This window comes from Gracilinanus agilis, chromosome 4 (assembly GCF_016433145.1).
Source record: "Gracilinanus agilis isolate LMUSP501 chromosome 4, AgileGrace, whole genome shotgun sequence".
Lineage (NCBI taxonomy): Eukaryota > Metazoa > Chordata > Mammalia > Didelphimorphia > Didelphidae > Gracilinanus > Gracilinanus agilis.
In genome coordinates, this window is record NC_058133.1 from 166725060 (window position 1) to 166745952 (window position 20893).

Sequence of the window (20893 nt, forward strand, 5' to 3'; positions counted from 1 at the left end):
CTACAACCTTCTCTTTTCCCTATGCATAGCCTCTCGGTGTGTGGAAGTGCTTTAGCCAGTGTGCCAGACCCCATCTACAATACCCACAGACCTCTCTGCAGACACTGACTGGAAAAATTCCTTGTGATTTTCTTTCTTGTTTTTCCTGATCAGGATTTAGTCTGGTAGACTTTCTAGATATGTTGGTAAGGGTTTTTCTTGAGGGAGTTTGTTGTACTCCTGCTACTCTTCTCCCTTGGCACCTATATTCAATAAGATCACTCCTACCCCATAAACCAAAGGAAAACAAGTTCCTTCAATAGAATGACAGAGAAAATTTTCTAAGAGGAATGGGTGGCAATAGGTCCTGCCACCTGCCACCAGAGAAATTAGAAAGAGGAATGACTTGAGCCAGGGCTGTGAGTTATGAGCAGCTGCTTGTTTCCTCAGCTGTCACTGTCAATCACAACCAGCTCCACCTCTGGAACTGTTTCTGCCCCAAGTTCCTCTATCTTCATTTACCAACAAAAGGTCTTCTTTATCCCATCTGGATAAGCATCCCTGGGCTTCTCTCTGCTGCTTCAGGAAACAATTTTTAAACTCCAGATCTCCTAGACCAGTGATGAGCAAACTATGTCCCGAGGGCCAGATGCAGCCCTCTGAAATGTTTCTATTCAGTGACATTATTCCTAATCTGATGAATACCATGAGTAGGATACAATACAATGAAAATTCGAAAGAGTTGCCTTAGAAACAGACTGACAGATGAGCATTTCCTTTCCTTTGGCCCCCTCTTTAAAAAGTTTGCCCATCACTGGAATCCATTCCTTAATAGGAACCCTTCTACAACATACCTGGCCTAGGAGCTCACTATGTATTGAGCACCCCAGCCCAACCCACTTTGGGAAACTTTTGGGTGTTAAGAGTTCTTCCTGACCTCAAGCATAAATGTACCTCTTTATTCCTGGTTCTGTCCTCTAGATTTGATAGAATAAGCACACTCCCTCTTTCAGATGACAAACCTTCATTCAGATCCTTGAAGACAGCTACCACATTTCCCTTTACTCCCAAATCTTCTCTTCTTTAGGCCTCGTTCCCTTCTCATCCCCAAATTTCTTCAACTGATTCCCATCTGGCAGAGCCAATCCAGACATAGCAGTCATTTGTTGTCATCAGTAAAAGTGCTAGGATCTACTTCTTGGTCTTGTCCCCCATAGCCAACAAGTTCTTACAATTTCTTACTCTCCGGAACACATCTAAATAGTTGGCCGCCCAAGGGTTGATCTCTACTCCCCCACTTGTCTACCCATCCACCTTAACTCTATCCCTCTTATTTTCCAGCCCAGCTCTTCCCTCCCCTTCCACTGTGCCATTTGGAACCTGAGTTACAGCATTAATAAACATCCTTTCATTTTATACCTCTTCCTCTTGTGCTCCTATCTTCTAGAACTCACAGCACATGATACTGAACTCTAGACTATTTTTCTGGTACTGGCTGCATCTTCTCTCATACCCAGCCCCCAACATACTGGTTCTCAAGGAACTGAAGTATTTCTTACTCCCCATTGCCACTTCCAAACTTTCCCTCTGACACAGAAACTCAGCAGCTTCTCCTCCTTTGAGCTTCATTCTATTCAAATATATTGCTCAATTCAGATCCTGGGGACAGTTATCTCCTGCCTCCAGGTCATTCTCCTGACTTTCATGAAGTTCAGTACATGGCTCCAAGTCTTTCCCTCCACTCCAATTCCTGTCCTTATACTTGGAGATCTGAACACACATGATGTTATTTCAAACACCTTAACTTCTCACTTCCTCACTCTCAACTCTTGTGATCTACTCTTCTATTCCAAGTCTTCTGCACACAAGGATAGCATACCCTTAATCTTGTTATCACCTACAAGTGATTATTCCATTTCCATGACCAAGAATTCTAAAATTCCCTTATCCAATTAATCATTATATCATCCTATTCCTCCCTATGCTTCAGTCCTATTAATGACATCCTTGATCTTAACTATAATCTCCAGCTGCTCTATCTCTGAGGGCCCTCTTAGGCCATCACTTCTGTTTCAGCTTCCCTTTCGTAATCTATATTTAACCAGCCCAACATCAAACTGCCTTCTGCTCCTGAAACCCTTGCTCCCTTGTCCTATTGCTCCTGATGCCTTACAAATCCCTATCCTATATTATTCTCATCTACCTCCTCCATACCCAGAGAACATCACCCAACCATGCAGCCTGGGCCCACTATAAATTTATGTTATCTAATTTCACTGCAACAAGGCAATCCTTTTACTCCTAAACTAAATGATTTTCTTTTAAAAAAAAAGCTGCTCAAAGTTTATTAGTTTTCAATGAATATAGAGTAAACAAGGTTACTGAGGCTGCTAGAAAGCACAAAGGGAACAGTTAAAAAGTATGGATCCTTGCCTTCAGTTTTGGTATTTCACTTTATTTTCCTTTTAAAACATACACACATACACATCAGAACTTCTTTTAAGTTCAAGCAGCTTCCTTAATCAAAGGGGCCAGGGGGAGAAGGAAGGGGGAAATGGACTCTGAGCCTAGCTTATGTCAGGAGCAGGGGAGCAGCAGGGAGAGTGTTACCATTTTAGGAGAGGGGCCAGGGCTGGTTTTATTGGGCTTGATGATATACCACCTACTCAGGCATGGGTGTCATGAGCAACCTGGGTGCTCTGGGTGTTCCAATGTAGTTTTCATGAATGGACAAATTGACTTCCCAAAGAAGTCTGGATCTGATTTTGGAGGGCCAAGATGGTAGGGGTCACTTCTCTGCTGCATGCAGCACTTATATAGGAGCAATTGCTGGAAGTGATACTCGGCTATCTCCAGCAGCAGTCATGGGTTACTCTACGTGAAGGTCAGAATTACTTCTATTTTGCATATCCTTACTTCTAATAATGACAATCTTAATAGTGGCTCCCAAGTAACCCATCAGGCACTGAGCGGCAGCCAGTGGTCAGCAGCTCCAGGGAGAGGTGCTGGACCACAGGGCTCATTAGCATAGATCATAATAAGACACTCCACAGCCTTAGAAAATGGAGTTTTCTATGAGTTCTATGAGTTTCTCTAATTGACTTTAAAAAAAAAAATCCTTATCTTCCATCTTAGAATCAATACTATGTATTGGTTCTAAGACAGAAGAGCAGTAAAGGCTAGGCAATGGGGGTTAAGGGACTTGCCCAGGGTCACACAGCTAAGAAGTTTCTGAGGCCAGATTTGAACCTAGGACTTCCCATCTCTAGGCCTAACTCTCAATCTACTGAGGTCCCCAGATACCCCCTCTAATTGACCTTCTAATGAACTCCGGACAGAAGCAATTCAAGCCTCTTATCTAAGCCCTCCCATATTCTTTTCTTCCCACACTCATCACCTGAGGATCTTGCCTCATACTTCTAAGAAGAAAGGTGCTACTTTCTCTACATCTTAAAATCCCTTGACACTCCCCATTCTTTTTTCCTTTACTCCATTGTCTGATGAAGAGGGACTCCTCTTGGCCATTACTCCCATTACATGTATCCATGACCCCATTCCCTCCCTTCTCTTCTGGTATATCATTCTGTTATATCTGATATATCAGGTAAATTATTCTCTTCCTCCCTAATCTTCATTTTCTCCCTCTTTCCTATAAGTTCTTCTCTACTCTCTATGACCACATCTAGGTTTCTCCTATTGTGAAAAAACCCTCACTTGATCCTACCATCCCCTCAAGCTATCATCCTATATCTCTCATCATGTTCATAGCCAAACTCTTTAAAGAGCTCTTATATTCTTTATTGTCCCTTCCTCTTTTCTCACATATTTTTCAACCCTCTGCAATAGTTTTTGATCTTATTCAACAGAAACTGTTACCAAACAAAGACTTACAAATTCTGGCCACTGTAATGACTGACCATGACTCTACCCTTTCTTCGTGGACATTCTTTCTTCTTTGGGTTTCAATGACACAATTCTCTTTTGCCTCTTTTCTTCCATCTAACTGAAGCTCCTTAGTTTCCTTTGTTGGAGCATGTTGTGAGGAAGATTAGTTAATTGATTAAGTATTAAGTTTGACCTAGCAGGAAGCCTGGAGCATTCTAGAATAGAATGAAGGAGGAGGAAATGTGTGTGCCCTGAGAGACAGACTCCATTAGTGGTGGGCAAAACTGTTGCCAGCCCAGGGAGATCTCAGACCCTGCTTCCTGATTTCCTTGGGATCCTGAGTGGAGGTGGATTTCCAGCAAGAGGAGAAGACCAACAGAGCAGAACCAAGCAGAGGAGGAGTTTGAGACCTGGTGGACAGCACCTCAAGTTCACTCACTCTTCTTGGTATCTTGGACTACCTAGGATTTTGGCATCCTGTGAACCTCTTTGGAAAACTGTGAGAACCCTCAAAGCCACCTCTCTGATCCATAGCTGTGCTGTTCAAGTCTGGCTGGTACCAGGCTTGAATCAGCTCCCAGAGACTGCTCTGCTTCTTGGGCCCTGCCTGTTAGATCACTTAGTGTAGAAATAAGTCCTCCCCTTGCCCTGTGGTTTTGCCCTTTAGATTTTAAGTATAGAAATCCCTTTCCCACCTTTTAGTTAAACATAATTAAAGCTGTTGAACCCCTTTTACCTTGCCTGTTGGATTCAAAGCCTCTGGCCCAAGGGTGACAGTTGATCAACAGCTATTTTGTCAGTTAACAGCAGCATAGCTGACCTCTGGTCTCCCTAACCTGGTCTGGTCTCTCCTAAACCCCAGTGTGTGTACCTACAATCATTTAGATTTATTTTAACATCCCTGGTGCCCTCCGTTACCTATATTTTCTACAAGCATCATTCATATCCTGCCCTACCAATGGACATACCCTAAAGTTCTGTCCTGGACTCTCTTCTTTCTCTCTGTTCCCTTTTTTTGGTGGACTCATCAATTCCCATTGGTTTGGCTATCAGCTCTTGCAAATGACTCCCAAATCTATATATCTTAGTTCAAGTCTCTCTTCTAAGCTCTAGTCTCATATCATCAAATGTCTCTGACATCCTGGCCTAAAAGTCTACTAGACATCTCCAATTCAACATGTCTAAAACAACTAATTATCCTTTCTACTCCCCCTACCAAACTCCCAAGGTTTTGTTCAGGGAAGCAACAGTCATCTAGTCACTCAGTTTCAAAACCTCAGTCATTTTCAATTCTTCATTCTCCTTTACCCCATAGATCCTATTAGTTGCTAATTTTTATTTCTACTTCTGCAGTCATTCCCTTCTCTCTATTCACAAAATCATTACCACAGTTCAGGCCTTCATTGCCTCTCACTTGGGACTATTTCAGTAGTCTTCTATTTGGTTTCTTTTATCTTTCTTGCTTCCCTTCTTCAATCCACCCTCTACATTCTTGCCAAAGTGATTTCTCTAAGGCATACATTTAACGATGTCATTCTCTTGCCCAATAAGTCCTAGGTGCCTTTAGAATCAAGTACCAACTCCTATTTTGCACACAGAGTCTTTTCTAGTCCAGCTCTATCTTGCCTTTCCAATCTCAGGATAGACTCCTCTACTTCCTATGCTCCAAATGTGATCCAAATTTGACTTCTGCTGTTTCTGCTGTACATGACCAGTACATCTTCCCAGCCTTTGCCCAGACTACCCTGTATTCTTTAAATGCACTATCTGTTCTTTCTGTCTCTGAGAATCCCTAGTTTCCTTCAAAGCTCAGCTCAAGTACCACTTTCTCCAGGAAGCCCCATCCCCAGTTGCAGGGGCTTCCTCCCCAGTTACCTTATATTTCTTTTGCATATACTTATAGTTGTACATAATTCCTCTCCCTTCTTTCTTCACGCCCAAAACAATACAGTGGAAGCTCCTTGAGAACATTTTATTTTTCTTAAACCTTTACCTTCTGTCTTAATATTAATTCTTAGGCATTGGAGCAGCAAGGGATAGGCAATGAGGATTAAGTGACTTGCCCAGGGTCACATTGCTAGGAAGTGTCTGAGGTCAGATATGAGCCCAGAACCTCCTAAGTCCAGGCCTGGAGTCTAACCACTGAGATACCTAGCTGCCCTGCACCATTTCATTTTTGTCTTTGTGAACTCAGGGCCAAACAGCTCTCGGCACATCTCAGGTGTTTGAGAAAGGCTTACTGACTGGACTACTCTGGCACCATCTTTATCATTCTGGCTGCCCCTTCCTGAACACTCTCTAGTTTATCAATGTCCCTCCTGATGGGCAGGGACTGGAGCCTAATAGAAGACTGCAAATGTGGCTGAACACTGACCACTTCAGCCTCCAAAGGCAGCCCAAGGTGAGGGTCACTTTGTTGGCCACTGGGTCACACTCTAGACTCCTCTTGAACTTTTAGTCATTCATACCCCAAGACTGTGTTCAGCAACTTGCTGTTCATCTTTGCCTTCTCCACCTTGTATTTGTAGAGTTGGTTTTTTAGAATTCTCCCCTCATTCCTCTCACAAAGGTCTCTAGGCTTGAATCTGATCTGTGTTGGGAAAAATGATTTCCTTTTCCTTCTTCCCCTATGTGAGGAAGAGGCAGCATGCTCCATCCCTACCACAGGAGCCCATCAGTCCTTCCTTCTGCCATCAGAGACACATACATACATTGTTGTTGGTTTTCAGCTTTCCTGAGGCCTCCCACGTAAACATTTAAGAATAAAGGCCCGACGACTGAAGGGGGCAGGGAAGGAAGGGGCACTGGTAGTAAGTCCTCTGGTGGCATTCTTGCCACGATATATAACTGCTCTCCTTCTTTCCTAGAATGCAGGCTCTGCTTTGGTGGCATGGTAGAGAAAGAGTGCTGGATTTGGAGAAGGGAAAACCTGAGTTCCAAATATAGTCTTGGACATGTGCTGACTATGAGACCCTAGGCAAATGATTTAGCCTCTCTTGGCCTTAGTTTCCTCAAATGTAAAATGGAAACAATAACAGCAGCTACTTTCTAGGGTTATTTTGAGGATCAGATGAGATAAGCACTTGTTACTATCATCATCATCATCATCATCATCATCAGAACATCATTGATTTGGGAATGCCACAGGCCACAGTTGGCAGAAAGGAGGAAGGAGGGCACTTGCCTGCCAAGCCTGCTTCCGGGCCTGGATCTGTTGTTGTAGCTCCAGCACCTGCTTCCGCCCTTCCAGGACCATTTCAGCCAGTTTGACATTCTCCCTTTCCTGCTCCTGGACCAGGCGCTTCAGGGATGACTTCTGCTGTAAGAAGTAGGGCATCAGAGCACTGCGCACATCATCTTCGGGAATCCCACTGGGGCGCCTAGACACAGAGGGCAAGGAGATCAGGGATGAAGGTGGGATGGCCGGGAGGATGTTGCCTTTTCCTAATGACTAATTACTTCCCATGTCCAATCCTAACTCAACTCGGATTTTCAGGTTTCTTTTATTGCCTTCTTCTATCTGTTATTTCTAACCACCGCACAAAGGACTATTCCCCCTGGGCCTACTGGCCCTTAGCTTGTACCATCCTACCCAGGAAATTCTTCTTCTCCCCCTTATGAAACCTACCATTATGTTCTTCCCAATTCTAACCCTCCCTCCTCTCCTTTAGGGCTGATCAGATTTTTCCCTTTTTTCTCTCCAAGTTCCGCCACACTGCCCTTCCCTGCCACTCTTCCCTCTTCTTCCTCCACCCCGACTAGTATTTGGAGCTCTGACTGGTTGTCTCATATGCTCAAGACAAGAGTCTTGTCCATCAGTCCCTGAGGTATATCCTGTCTCTCTCATCAAACTTGGAGCTCCTAAGAGGTAGAACCATGTTTCTTCCTCCTTCTAGATCTTCCCTAATTATTTACAACAAAGCTGTCTATCTAAAGAGGATACCCCAGACAGGAGAGGCTGTCTGGTTGATTATTTATATTTCTAGTACTCATTTTAGGGTCTAAATTAAGAGGATTATGGAACCAACTTGTATCTTCTCTCTCTTCCCTGGCAGAAGAGGTGGTTGGTTTCACAAAAACTACTCCTTAGTCCAGGACATCTAGGTCAGCCCTGTCCATAAATGATCCCAAGCCTCACTGTTAATATTCCCATCATCATTCACTTGACCATCTCTTTATCTCACAAGTCCTCCTGAAATCCTGCCAGGGCTCTGGGACAGCATCCTAAACTGATCATAATAGATTTCATTCTCTTGACAATACTTCTCTAGCTACTCCCTTTGCTTTACCTCCACAAAGGGTAGCACTCAAAGCTCTCCCCTTCAAACTTGTTCTTTCCTTTCACACATATATAAAATATCCCCAAAGTTATGAATTTTAATAACCTGAGAAATATAAACGTACTTACAAAAAAAGAGTTTGAAAGGTTAATTATTTAAATCTTTAAAATACTGACTTTTAAAAATTCAAGGGCAGCTGGGTAGCTCAGTGGTTTGAGAGTCAGGCCGAGAGTCGGGAGGTCCTAGGCTCAAATCTGGCCTCAGACACTTCCCAGTTGTGTGACCATGGGCAAGTCACTTGACCCCATTGCCCACCCTTACCACTCTTCCACCAAGGAGCCAATACACAGAAGTTAAGGGTTTAAAAAACAAAACAAAACAAATCAACAAAAAAAATTCAACATAATCTCCATCTTGTGCCATATATTTCTTTAGAAGAAAGGAGTCAGGGGGCAGCTGGGTAGCTCAGTGGATTGAGAGCCAGGCCTAGAGATAGGAGGTCCTGGATTCAAATCTGGCCTCAGACACTTCCCAGCTGTGTGACCCTGGACAAGTCACTTGACCCCCATTGCCCACCCTTACCACTCTTCTGCCTTGGAGCCAATACACAGTATTGGCTCCAAGACAGAAGGTAAGGGTTTAAAAAAAAAAAAAAAAAAGAGTCAAATTCAAATAGAACCAAAGTCCACTAAATTGTACATAAAGATTCCTGTGGGCTGCAAACTGACTTAAAAAAACCACATATAATATTATCTATGTTTTACTGTATTTGTTTATTTGGTAAATATCTCCCAAGTATATTTTAAGCTGGTTCAGGGGCCAGGTGTTTGACACCTCTCCTCTAGTCTATTTTTGAACTTTGTAAAAATTTTTCATTAGTTGCTGCTCAGGGACTGCATTTGTAATCCTATAACCTTAAGATCATCTGAAAAACAAGGTTTTGATTGATGCATATACAATAGTTTTGATGGGGTCCCACAAGTTTAATGGAGGCAGATTAGATAAATACAGTGGCTAAGCAAGAGGAACCCCTTTATCATTCCACTGGTCCGAGAAAGTATCATACAGAAAGTTAAATTAAAATTTAAAACTTATTAAATAATATTCACAAAACTAAATTAGTATAAAAGAAATTTAAATAATTAAGCTTTCAAGTGATGATTTTTGTAAGTTTATAGCATTTATACTTCTCAAATAAAGTTTAAAACCTCATTAAGACTTTTGGGATACCCTGTATGATGAAAATACTTAAATGTTAAGCTAAATATTAGTTTACTATTCTTACTGTAGGGTCTCTGCTCTTTCTACATCAGTATTATCTAAAGTAAATTTCTCCTTTTCCCCATGTCCCTCACGTGAAGTCATCTGGAGATCAAATACTAACGAGTGAGTTGAGATAACTGGGCTACTGGAAAAAGGGAAATTAAGAACCAATGAGACAGGAAGCAATGAGAGACAAAAAATATCTCGAGACAGCCACAAGCACTGCCGCCCAGGCAAATTAAGAAACTTAGCTGGTTCCTGAGATATGACCTGTGAGAATTAGTGGGTGGAGAAAAAAGTTTATAAGCCAACTCATGGAGGAACTGGGGGTCTTGGGCATGCTTGTGAAGGAGCAGATTAGATGTGTGTCAAAGTGTATTAAGGAGCCCCATAATGGCAGCCAGCTGCCCCCTCAGCCTCATAATTTTTAATTATTACAGTATGTTTCTCAAGGAGCAGGGACCATGGCAAAATAACTACCTGTCAAGCACCACATATAAAAGCTTTATAATGATTATTGACTATAATAATTGTGAAGATAGAATTAACTCACCCTTTGTCTATTTTTAGTTTATCAAATCAAGAACTTAAAGTACCCCTACTCGGCAAATTGAAAGACTACAATTAGTTCCTGTAAGGAGGGGGAGAGATAGGAAGTGATGTGGAAAAAGGGGTACTAAAGAAGAGACCAACATGGTCTGCTCTCTTTTCCTTCCTTGGTTTTTGGAGAGACTCTTCCCTTGGATTCTGTGTTGGTGAGTAGAGCTGTAGAGACACGCTTTTCCTTGGAGTCATTCTGCATTGGTGAAACTCTGGCGGAAAACACCACCATGACTTCTAGCTGAGGACTACCAGGACTTCCACATGGAGATTGGGACTTGAGGCAGTCCCTGCTGGGGGGTAAGCTGGACTTCACTGGGGGCTGGTAGGCTAGATCAGGCTTTGTCTCCTTCCTATAGTTCCCATTTTCACTATCTCTACCCTGTTATAAATAAAAGTTGCTAAAAGTCATCTTGACTTAGGGGCTAATATTTTATAAATGGTGACCACTTTTATAACTCTCATATTGAGTCAAAACATAATTTAACTCTTACATAATGATTAAGCCTACTGTGTTACCCTTTCCTATGAGGTATAACTATTTGGAAGAGGATCCAGACATTTCCTGTAAATGACCACACAAGGAAGTGTTCAGTTCCCTTTCTTTTCCATGCCATCCATTCTTACCATGCTGGTTCCTTTCGGTCATCAGCCTCCTCCACAATCTTATCAAGGGAATTCAAAACAGCTTCTAGGTTCCCTTCTTCCTTGATTGTGGAAATTTCTTCCTGAGCATAAAAGAGAAAGGAGAACAATATGTAGGAAGTATACAAAAGTCTCCACTGGCTTCTTGCTGCTTGTTGGAACAAAATCTGCAGATTATTGACAGTTAAGGTTCACTATCTTTTTAATCTTATTACCACCAATTTAGCAACACATTCCTCTCACTTGCCAGAATAGCTTTTTTCCACATTCTAGAAGGACACTGATAAATTTCAGCACCTCCAGAGGAGACTGATCATGATGCTATATATGAAGATCACTTCAAAGAAATAGGAATATTGGAGAAGTTAAACTTAGTGACAAAACTGTCTTCAAGAATCTGAATGTCTTTGGTGTAGAGGAAAGAAGCAGAACCAGGTAGAATGGGTAGAAAATGTGAAAAAACAGACAGAAAGGAAAAACCACAGTAAGAAGTAGAGCTGTCCAAAGCAGATAAGCTATCCCTGAAGGCAGTGAGCTTCTCATTCTTATTTGTGCAGAGGCTGGATGAACAGTTCTCTGGGATGCCATAAGATCATTCTTATTCAAATACAAGTTATCTGGATGACCTTTAAGGCCCCTTCTGATTCTGAGACATGATTCCTCCTTCTCCACTTATTACAACTTCTTTTTCCTTCTCTGCCTATTCGAATCCTTTTTGTTGTTATTCAATCATGTCTAAATTTATGACCCTATTTGACACAAATACTAGAGTGATTAGCCATTTTCTTCTCCAGCTCATTTTACTGATAAAGAAACTGAAGCCAACAGGGTTAAGTGACTTGCCTAGGGTTACATAGCTACTAAGTGTCTGAGGCTTGACTTAAATTCAGGTCTTTCTGACTTCACTTCCACTGTGCCACTCATTCAAATCCCATTCTTAAGGGTCTTAAAACTATGCATATATCCTTTGATCCAGCAATAACCAATACTTTATATCCCAGAGATCAGACATAAGGGAAAAGGACTTATTTGTACAAAAATAGTTTTACAGCTTTTTGAAGTCACAAAGAATTTAGGGTTAGCAGCTTTTTGAAATAACAAAGAATTGAAAATCTATGGGGTATCCATCAATTGGAGAAGGGCTGAATAAGCTGTGGTATATGGTTGTAATGGAAAACTACTGTGCCATAAGAAATGATGAATAGGATGAGTTTGGAAAAACTTGGAAAGACTCATAAGAACTAATGCAAAGTGAAGTGAGCAGAACCATAAGAACAGTGTATACAGTAACAGAAATATTATACAATAATGAACTGTAAAGGACTAAAATGTTATCAGCAGACCAAGATTCCAAGATAATCCTAAGGGACTTGATAAAAAAAATGTTATCCACAGCCAAAGAAGGAACTATTAGAATCTAATTGCAGATCAAAGCATACCATCTTTCACTTTATTTCCTTCATGAGTTTTTGGTTGTCTATATTGTAATAGGTATAGGCTGTAAAAGTTTAAAAGCAGATTTGTGTAAGCCTTTTCTGGAAGTCATGGACATTCTGAATGGAATGCAGGGGGTAGGGAGGAGAGTGCTGGGCCAACTGACAGGTTGCTGAGCTGTGAGGGGTTCAGAGCAGAAGTGCAATCTGCAGTCCCTTTTTGACCTGGAATCTTGGAGAGTGGTGAAGGTTGAAATGGCAGAAGACATCAATCCAGCAAGTCAACTCTGAGTAGGGAAGTGGCCTGTGATCTAGTGGACAGTTTGCAGACATCTCTCCCTACTTGGTTACTTTGGATCATTGGCTGTGGAGGAGTTGGTTCCTGGTATCCTGAAAACATCTCTGGAACAGTTGTGAGAACCCAAATTCAAGCCCTCTTCCTCAGGTCCTTAGCCAAGCTGTCAAAATCTGGCAGAAGCCAGGTTGGCTAAGGAACTTATCCCTTTGACTCCAGTCCTGGGGAGTTAGTCATAGCTTCACCTAACCCCCTTTCCTATCCTCAAATTATAATTAAACTGTTTCACTGTGTGTTTTCTAGTACTTTAAAGTCCTCATTGTGTGTATGTAATACTCTGAAGTTATTCCAGGCTGGGTGGGGCAGGGTGACAATTAGGCAGGCTTAACTGCCATTTCTGTCAATGGTTATTCCCCTTATAGTTAAACCTGGTTCCCTGGCTTGTAAAGTCTTACCCATTGTCCCTTCCTGTCTCCTATCCACCCCATTGAGCCCACAAATAATATTTAACTCCCCTGGTTTTCCCCATAATAATATAAAGTGTCTTCAGTTATGACATGAGGAATACGGAAATATATCTTGTATGAAAGCACTAATATAACCCATATCAGACTATTTACCACCTCAGGGAAGGGCAGAAGGAGGGAATCTGAACCACAAAACGTCAGAAAGCAATTGTCAAAAATTGTTTCTATGTATAACTGGAAAAAAAATCAATAAAATTCAAAAAATACTGTCCACAAGATTTGGCTTTTAAAAGATTATTACAAAAATGAATAATATGGAAATAGGTATTGAGTGATAATACAGGTATAACCCAGAAAAACTGCTTGTCAGTTCTTGGGGGTGGGGAGGGGAGTAAAAGAACATGAATCACGGAACCATGGAAAAATACTTAAATAAATTTAAAAAAAATACTGTCCACACCAGATATTTTGTTATTTAAATGTTCTTTCTTGTTTTAATTATTCCATGTCTACTTAAGTGAAAGCTTAAGTGTACTTTAGGAAGTACATCATGTCATATATTTTTGTATTCCCCATAATACTTAATATTTAACCCAGGACTGGAAATATAGTAAGGACTCTATAAATACCTGCTCAATTAAATTATATGTTAGACTTGTACAAAAATATTTATAGCTGAGCTCTTTGTAGTGGCAAAAAATTGAAAAATGAGCAAAAAATTGGAAAAGCCTTTCTATTGGGGAACAGTTGAACAAATTGTGGAATTGTGGTATCTGTTGGTGATAGAATACTATTGTGCTATAAGAAATAATGAACTGGAGGAATTCCATGTGAACTGAAAAGACCTCCAGGAATTGATGCAGAATGAAAGGAGCAGAACCAGGAGAATATTGTACACAGAGACTGATACACTGTGGTACAATCGAATATAATAGACTTCTCTACTAGCAGCAATGCAATGATCCAGGACAATTCTGAGGGACTTAAGAGAAAGAACTCTATCCACACCCAGAGAAAGAACTGTGGGAGTAGAAACACAGAAGAAAAACAGCTGCTTGATCACACGCTTTGATGGGGATATGATTGGGAATGTAGACTCTAAATGATCACCCTAGTACAAATATTAATAATATGGAAATAGATCTTGATCAATGACATGTGGAAAATCCATTGGCTACGGGAGGGAGGTGGGAGGAGGGGAGGGAAAAAAACATGATTTGTGTAACCATGGGAAAACACTCAAAATTAATTAAATAAACATAAAAGTTAAAAAAAACAACAATTATATGTCAGAAAGTACTACTGCTTCCAATCTCTTAGCAACTAATGTTTAGAGTTTTTTCCATACCCACAAAGTTTCAAATTTTACAGAAGAGAAGGTTAAAGTCTAACAAGTTAAAAGGACTAGCCCAAGGTTGCAGAGGTTTCTTTTCTCCTATACCATACTGCCTCAGATGTATAAACCTTCCTCATCCTCATCCAACTAATATTCATAGTTATCTACTAAGCACTAGACACTAGTAATAAATAGAGTATATAGAGATGGGCAGTCCTACGTTCAAATCTGGCCTCAGACACTTCTCGGCAAGTCACTTGACCCCCATTGCCTAGCGCTTACTGCTCTTCTGCCTTGGAACCAATACATGGTAGTAATTCTAAGGTGTAAGATAAGGGTTTAAAATAAACAGGATATAATTCCTAACCTTGAGAGACTTAAAATGTAGGGGCTGAATCAGAAAGCCAAGAGAATTTGCTGGGTTTTTTGTCTACTTACCCGGATGGATGTTTGCAACTGAGTTATAAACTGGTCATAGATTAGTCGTGTCATTTCAGGTTGGAGTTTGTAGAAGCGCTTGTAACACTTGGTAAATCGCTCATAACTGGACAAAGGGATGAGAAAATAAAGAATTAAATCACCATGACAAGAATCTGCCCACCTACTCATTTGATTACCTCCTCCGGAAAGATGAACGACTCTATCCATAACCATCTCAAGGCTGAGAATTCTGGTAGGTAATCCAGGCTCTCACTTTTCCTGGTCTCTGCTCTAAATTTAAATGTATTTGCTCTGAGCAAAGGTCAGGATGGGGTCTTGGATTGAAGAAAATTATTTCTTTATACATTTCAATTATCTGTAGTTGTCTTATCAAAATTTGGGCTGCAGGAACTTGGTGGCTCAGTAGATAAGAGTGCCAGGCTTGGAGAAAGGAGGTCCTGGGTTCAGTGTCCTCAGACACTTCCTAACTGTATGACCCTGGTCAAGTCATTTAACCATTAATTGTCTAGCCCTTACCTCTCTTCTGCCTTGGACTGAATACTTAGTATCATTCTGAGACAAAAGGGAAGAGTTTTTTGTGTTGTTTTTTTAAAGAGAGAGTTGGAAGAGCCCTTCCCTCACTCCCCAAAATAAAGTCTATTTCTAGCTCTCTTTTTTTCTCAGATACAAGGAGTCAATTAAATGAGTTATCTTGGCTGCTTCCTCCTCTGCTTTGTGTTCTCTTTTCTTACTCCACTGCCTAATACCACACATCCTACATTTTCATACCACCCACCCAGACGACCTCAAGACACATTCCAATTTAGTTAGGAAAAGCACCTGGGGCTGGGAGGAGAAGATGCAACTTGGGAGCCTAGCACTGCCCCCAGAAGAGCCCAAGCTGCTGGAGGGAACAAGGAGAACATTTTGTACTCTAGCCCCCTTATAAGTGCCTGAGTGTCCAAGTCCACACAAACAAACCAATACTCATGAGATTCACTGAAAGGCAAACAATCCCTACTCTACAACCTGATGCTGAAATGAGTTGGGTGGGATAACAGCACACACAACACTTCAGGATAACCCTGCATGGATCTCTCACCTTGTTCCCTCTGCTACATCAAACCATTTCTCAACCCTATTTCAAATTCCCTAGGAGGTGTAAGAAATAAGAATGATAGGATCAGCGATCCTACACTAGAGTGTGTTTTAAGTGGGAAAATTATGAGACTGAGTTTTAGTATTGGCACTTCCTACTACCTGAATGTTCGACCTTAAGCAAGTTCCTTTCCTTTGAATGTCAGTTTTTTGATCTGTAAAATAAAGGGTTAGGACAAGATGATCCTCTAAGGATTATCTAGAATTACATCTATGTTTTTCCCCCTGTGGAGCTCACTCAATGCTTAAAATAAAAAAAAGAACAATATACAGGATATGGGATACAAAACCCCCACTTTCTGGCTAGAGAAGTAGTATCCTGTTGACTCAAGCAAAAGCCCAAACAACCAATACAACCAAATTGTTGCTTGCAACTGGTTCCCCTCGAAAGGCCAAGTCCGTGGCTACAGAGTTATGGTGAAGAGAAGATGAGGACATCTCATCAGGGGTAATTGTGGCCTGATGTCTGGTTTGGCTTTTGGATGTCTGGTTTGGTCAACTTCTGTCCTTCCTCATCCTTTCTCAGGATTGGCAGCAGAGAGCTTGAGCTACCTTGTGTTTTCTTCTCAGCCATACATCCCTCAGAGAATTGCTGAGAGAGAGAGAGAGAGAGAGAGAGAGAGAGAGAGAAAGAGAGAGAGAGAGAGACAAACAGGAAAGAGAGAGGAGAGAATATGTGTGGTATATAAATGCATATTTTTAAGCCTACACATACACACATGTGCATGGATGGGGTATGAACAGAGAATGACACAGAATAAATACTCTTCCTATCTCTCCAGCTCACAGGGTTAGACTAGCTATCTATACTGCTGAGGAGAATTGAGCTTCAATCAGGGGAGACACACAAATTTGGAAAACAAATGTAAACGGGTATGAAAAGGAGGCAATTCCTCAAGAGGCAACAGAAAATGGGAAAAAGATTGAAGTTCCATTTTTAATTCTTTGAATAGATGGGGAAAGGGAAATAATACATTCTGGGAAATCTTCAGGCTTCTTCTTTCCCCCAAGAATATCCATCCTACCTTCTTTGCTGGAGTAGTGTGAACTCCTTATAGGTAAGGACTATGTCCTTAATCTCTTTGCTGTATCCACAGAGTTCAGCACTGAGCTAGGCATGTAAATAGATCGGAGCAGGGGAGGGTCACAGTTGGCACAGATGTCAAAGGTGAGTTACTAAATGAATTGGAATGGCATGGCCTCCAGGGCTGTGGAAAGAGTTGCCTGATTATATGATGGGAAGAACTCACTCTGTTACTCTTCTGCCCAGTCATCCTTTTACATCAGGTCATCAGGTACTAAAAGCATAAAGGTAAGGCTTTAGGTTTCCCCTTTAGGTGAACCCAAGTTCATCTCTGCCAAGGTTCATGGTTGAGGTTCTACTGTCTCTCCCTTACCTCTACATGGGGCCTCTCAGGTCTGGATTCTTACTGATCTAGTGATAGTAAGAAACCAGAATAAGGACATATGCCTGTAAATTGAACAGTGTAAGGAAAAGCTTGACTTAAGCCCTAAACAATAAGTGGTTTTTTAAAAACCACATTTATTGAATTTAAGCAACTAAAGCAAAAAAAAATTTGATCTAAACCATTTTTAAAAATTCAATGCATTTATTTCACCATTAACATAAGCGTTGTTTTTGGAAGCTTTAAAAAAACCCAAAATGTTGTTTTAAAAATTATTATTTTTAGGCCCATTATTTAAGCTTTTCTTGTACTTTAGTGGTTCCTATGTGCCAATATGCTGATTTCTATCTAGATATATTTACTTGCATGAAGACTTGTGCTATTAACTTGGGGGCTAAAGTATTCATTTTGCCCATTAACTAGGCTCTTTGACTTCTCCCTCCTCTTTCCCTTTTACTACCGAGCAAACCCAGCAGGGGGCAGAGAGAGGACAAGAGAACAGTGAAGCTCCAGAGTCCATTTTGCTCCTCATGAATAGCTTTGGTTAAAAAAGGCTAAAGAAAAGGGTAAAAGAGTATTTCATTTGGCAGTCAGGAGAGTGAGGCTGCAGCACTGGCTCTGACAATAACTATCTGTGCGACTATAAGTAAATCTAGTCACTTTAGCATCCTGACATCTGCTTTAACCTGGAGCTTAACAAGAACTAGGGAGAGGAACAAGGGAATGAACAATTATTAAGTTACTTATTTATTGCCATTCTTTTTTACCAATTATACGTAATAACAAATTTCTACATTAGTTTTTTGAAGTTATATGATTCAAATTGTCTCCCTTCTTTCCTCTCTTGGAGCTGGCAAGCAATTCGAGCTAGGTTATACACATATTATCATGAGCAATTATAAAGTGTCTACTGTGTGCCAAGTTACAAATATTAGCTCATTTGATCAACCCTGGTAGGTAGGTGTTATTTTTAGCTCCATTTTACAGATGAGGGAACTGAGGCAGAAGTTAAATACTTTTGCCCAATGTTACACAGCAAGGAAATGTTTGAGGAAGGATCCTCCTGACTCCAGGCCCAAAGCTCTATCCATATATTCTACCTGACTGCCTGCAACATACCTGAAAAGTGATCATTCAGTCTTTGCTAGAAGACTTCTAGTAAGGGGAAATATACTAATTCCTAAGGCAGCTCATTCTGCTTTTTGACAGCTCCCATTGCCAGGAAGTTTTCTGATAGATCAGTCCTCAGTTTGTCTCTTTGATAGCACTTGCTTCACAGGGTTGTTCTAAGGATCCAATGAGATAATATATGTAAGGTGCTTTGTAAATGCTATATAAATGTTGACTATCATCATCATTATTATTATTCCACCTACTTGTCCTGGTTCATCTTCTAGAGTCAGTTGGAATAAGCTTAATTCCCCTTTCACAGGACAGGTACTTAAATGTTTGTTGAATTCTGTGTAAAGTGCTAGGGACATGTATTATATTGTATATATCTTTGAACAGATGGAAAGAGGAAAACATTGTATTCCTTTAAGCAAAAAATAAAATGGTCTCTGTCCTCCAAGAGGTGACACTCTTCTGAGAGGGTACAATGTGAACATAAATAAATGTATGGTATTTTGGGGAGGGAGAGGTCACAGACAACTAGAAAAATCAAAGGTGGCTTTGAATAGGAGAGGTACTTAAACTAAGCCCTGAAGGTTTGAAACTAGGTATCCTAAAAGATGGAGAGAAGGAAGGGAAGCCTAGAACAAAGGCAAAGGTGGGAGATGAAATATTGTGTATATTTCATATATACACAATTTCATATATACACAAGGAATAGAGAATAAGTCAGTTTGGCTAGAACAAAGACTGGATGAGGGAAATGAGGTGAAATAAGGCTAAAAGGATAAGTGAGTTGTAGAGGGCTTTAAATGACATGCCAAGAAGTCTGTATTTTATTACAGAGGTGACAGGGACCCTTCAGCATCATCCTCAACTTCTCTCAACTTCCCTCACCCCAAAAATTCTTTCAAATTTCTTGCCAAATCTTATTTCTACTTCCACAATATATTTTGTGTCCTTTATCTCCTCTCTGCTCATGGCAGCTGCTCTAATTCTGGCTTTTAAGGCCTCCTATCTGTACTTTTTTCAGTGGCCTCTATTTGGTCTCTCCCTCTTTCTTTTCTCCAACTCTTACAGATTTTTCTAATGGACAATTCTCATTATGTCACCTCTCCTCAACAAACTTCTGTGGCTTCCTGTCAAATAGACTCCTGTTTGGCATTTAAAGCTCTTCACAATCTATTCCCAACTTACCTTCCTCCACTTATTAGATATTACTCCCTTTTATGCTCTCTATGGTTTAGTCACACTGACCTACTTGCTTTTTCTCAGTCCAAACACTATTCCTTTGTACTTTCTCCATGCCTGGAATGGCCTCTCTCCTGACCTCTGCCTCTTAAAAAATGTTTTCCTTCATGATTAAGCTCAAATGACACCTTCTACAGAAGGCCTTCTCTTCTACTTGTGTGTGTGTGTATATATCATACACATATATAGTCCAGTTTATATATATATATAGCATATTCCTATATGGGTTACAGCTCCCCTATTAGAATGTAATCTCCTGGAGGGCAGGGGCGGATTTTGCCTTTTCTTTGTGCTCTGCCTCTAAGCAGACTGCCTAGCACAGAGTAAGCACTGCCCAGCAAAGAGAATTATGGAGCAGGTAAGCTGCCTGGGGAAAAAAAAGATAAAAAGCAGAATTTTTAAAAAGCGGATAAAAAGGAGAATATAAACTTATTTTGCAAACTTCTTAATGGGTACGGCTATTTCATTTTTGCTTCTGTGTTGCCCCGCACATAGCAGAAGCTTGGTGTACGTCGAATTGAACTGACAGAAGTATGTGGTTCTGGGAAAAGCTGTTAAAGACGGGGAAACATGTGTTTCCTTACGGCCTTGCACATTTTTATGGTCTCAGCCCGTGGCTCCCTGCGGGTGTGGAGCTCCGAGTGCAAAAAGTTTCCAACACTATTGTATACCTTCGGCCATTCGTCATCTAGAAAACCGCCCGGGGCCAGCGCCTCTGCGCCCTGTCTGAGGTCGACCTCGAACTTCTGATTCAAAGGCGGACTTACGGGAACTTAACCACTTGCTGCGGAGTTCGGTCCCCATTCCACTACAGAAACTAAACGCGCAGTTACAATCACTTAACATATCTGCTTCGCTATTTGAATGCCTCTCATATAACTTGGACCTACCGCCCCCTACAGGTTAAAAAGCTTGAGCTCAACCAGGGGGCAACCACGTGAGTAGTCAGGAAGCTAAAATCTCGCGAGATTTGGACTTTAATCTTCCCTCCCCTGGGTTCCCGAGATTAGAGCACTCGCGAGAATTCAGAATGCATTCATTTAGCTTCGCCTTACCTTCCGGCGGACACTAGCTTCTGAAGAAAAGTGTCTACCACGGTGTCCAGAAGCTTTACCTTCGGTATGTGAGTGGCAGACTCCTCCGCCAGTGACGGCTCCTCGCCTCCCATTACCTCGCCGCTGCTGCTCCCGCCGCCGCCGTTACTGCCGCTCGCGTTCGCCATGTTAAAGTCTAACCGCCAAAATGCAACGGCCCCGCCCGCCTCGCAACACAATTGGTCGATCCCACGACCTCGTCCCCTCGATTGGAGGCAGTGGAATGACTGTTACCGGCACCCAGCCACCCCTAGTGATCAGCGCCCGGCTG

The 20893-nt window shown here is 41.3% G+C and overlaps 1 protein-coding gene across 1 annotated transcript in view; it reads right to left on the reverse strand.

Moving 5' to 3' along the window:
* The window catches only part of PMF1 (polyamine modulated factor 1), a 22475-nt gene continuing 1582 nt past the window's right edge, over positions 1 to 20893 (reverse strand). The window contains exons 2-6 of the mRNA XM_044675038.1: positions 20584 to 20826; positions 14622 to 14727; positions 10635 to 10735; positions 7049 to 7244; positions 1 to 30 (exon numbers count right to left, since the gene is read on the reverse strand). Coding sequence (XP_044530973.1) covers positions 1 to 30; positions 7049 to 7244; positions 10635 to 10735; positions 14622 to 14727; positions 20584 to 20826 — 676 coding nt within the window. The remainder of the gene's footprint in view (positions 31 to 7048; positions 7245 to 10634; positions 10736 to 14621; positions 14728 to 20583; positions 20827 to 20893) is intronic.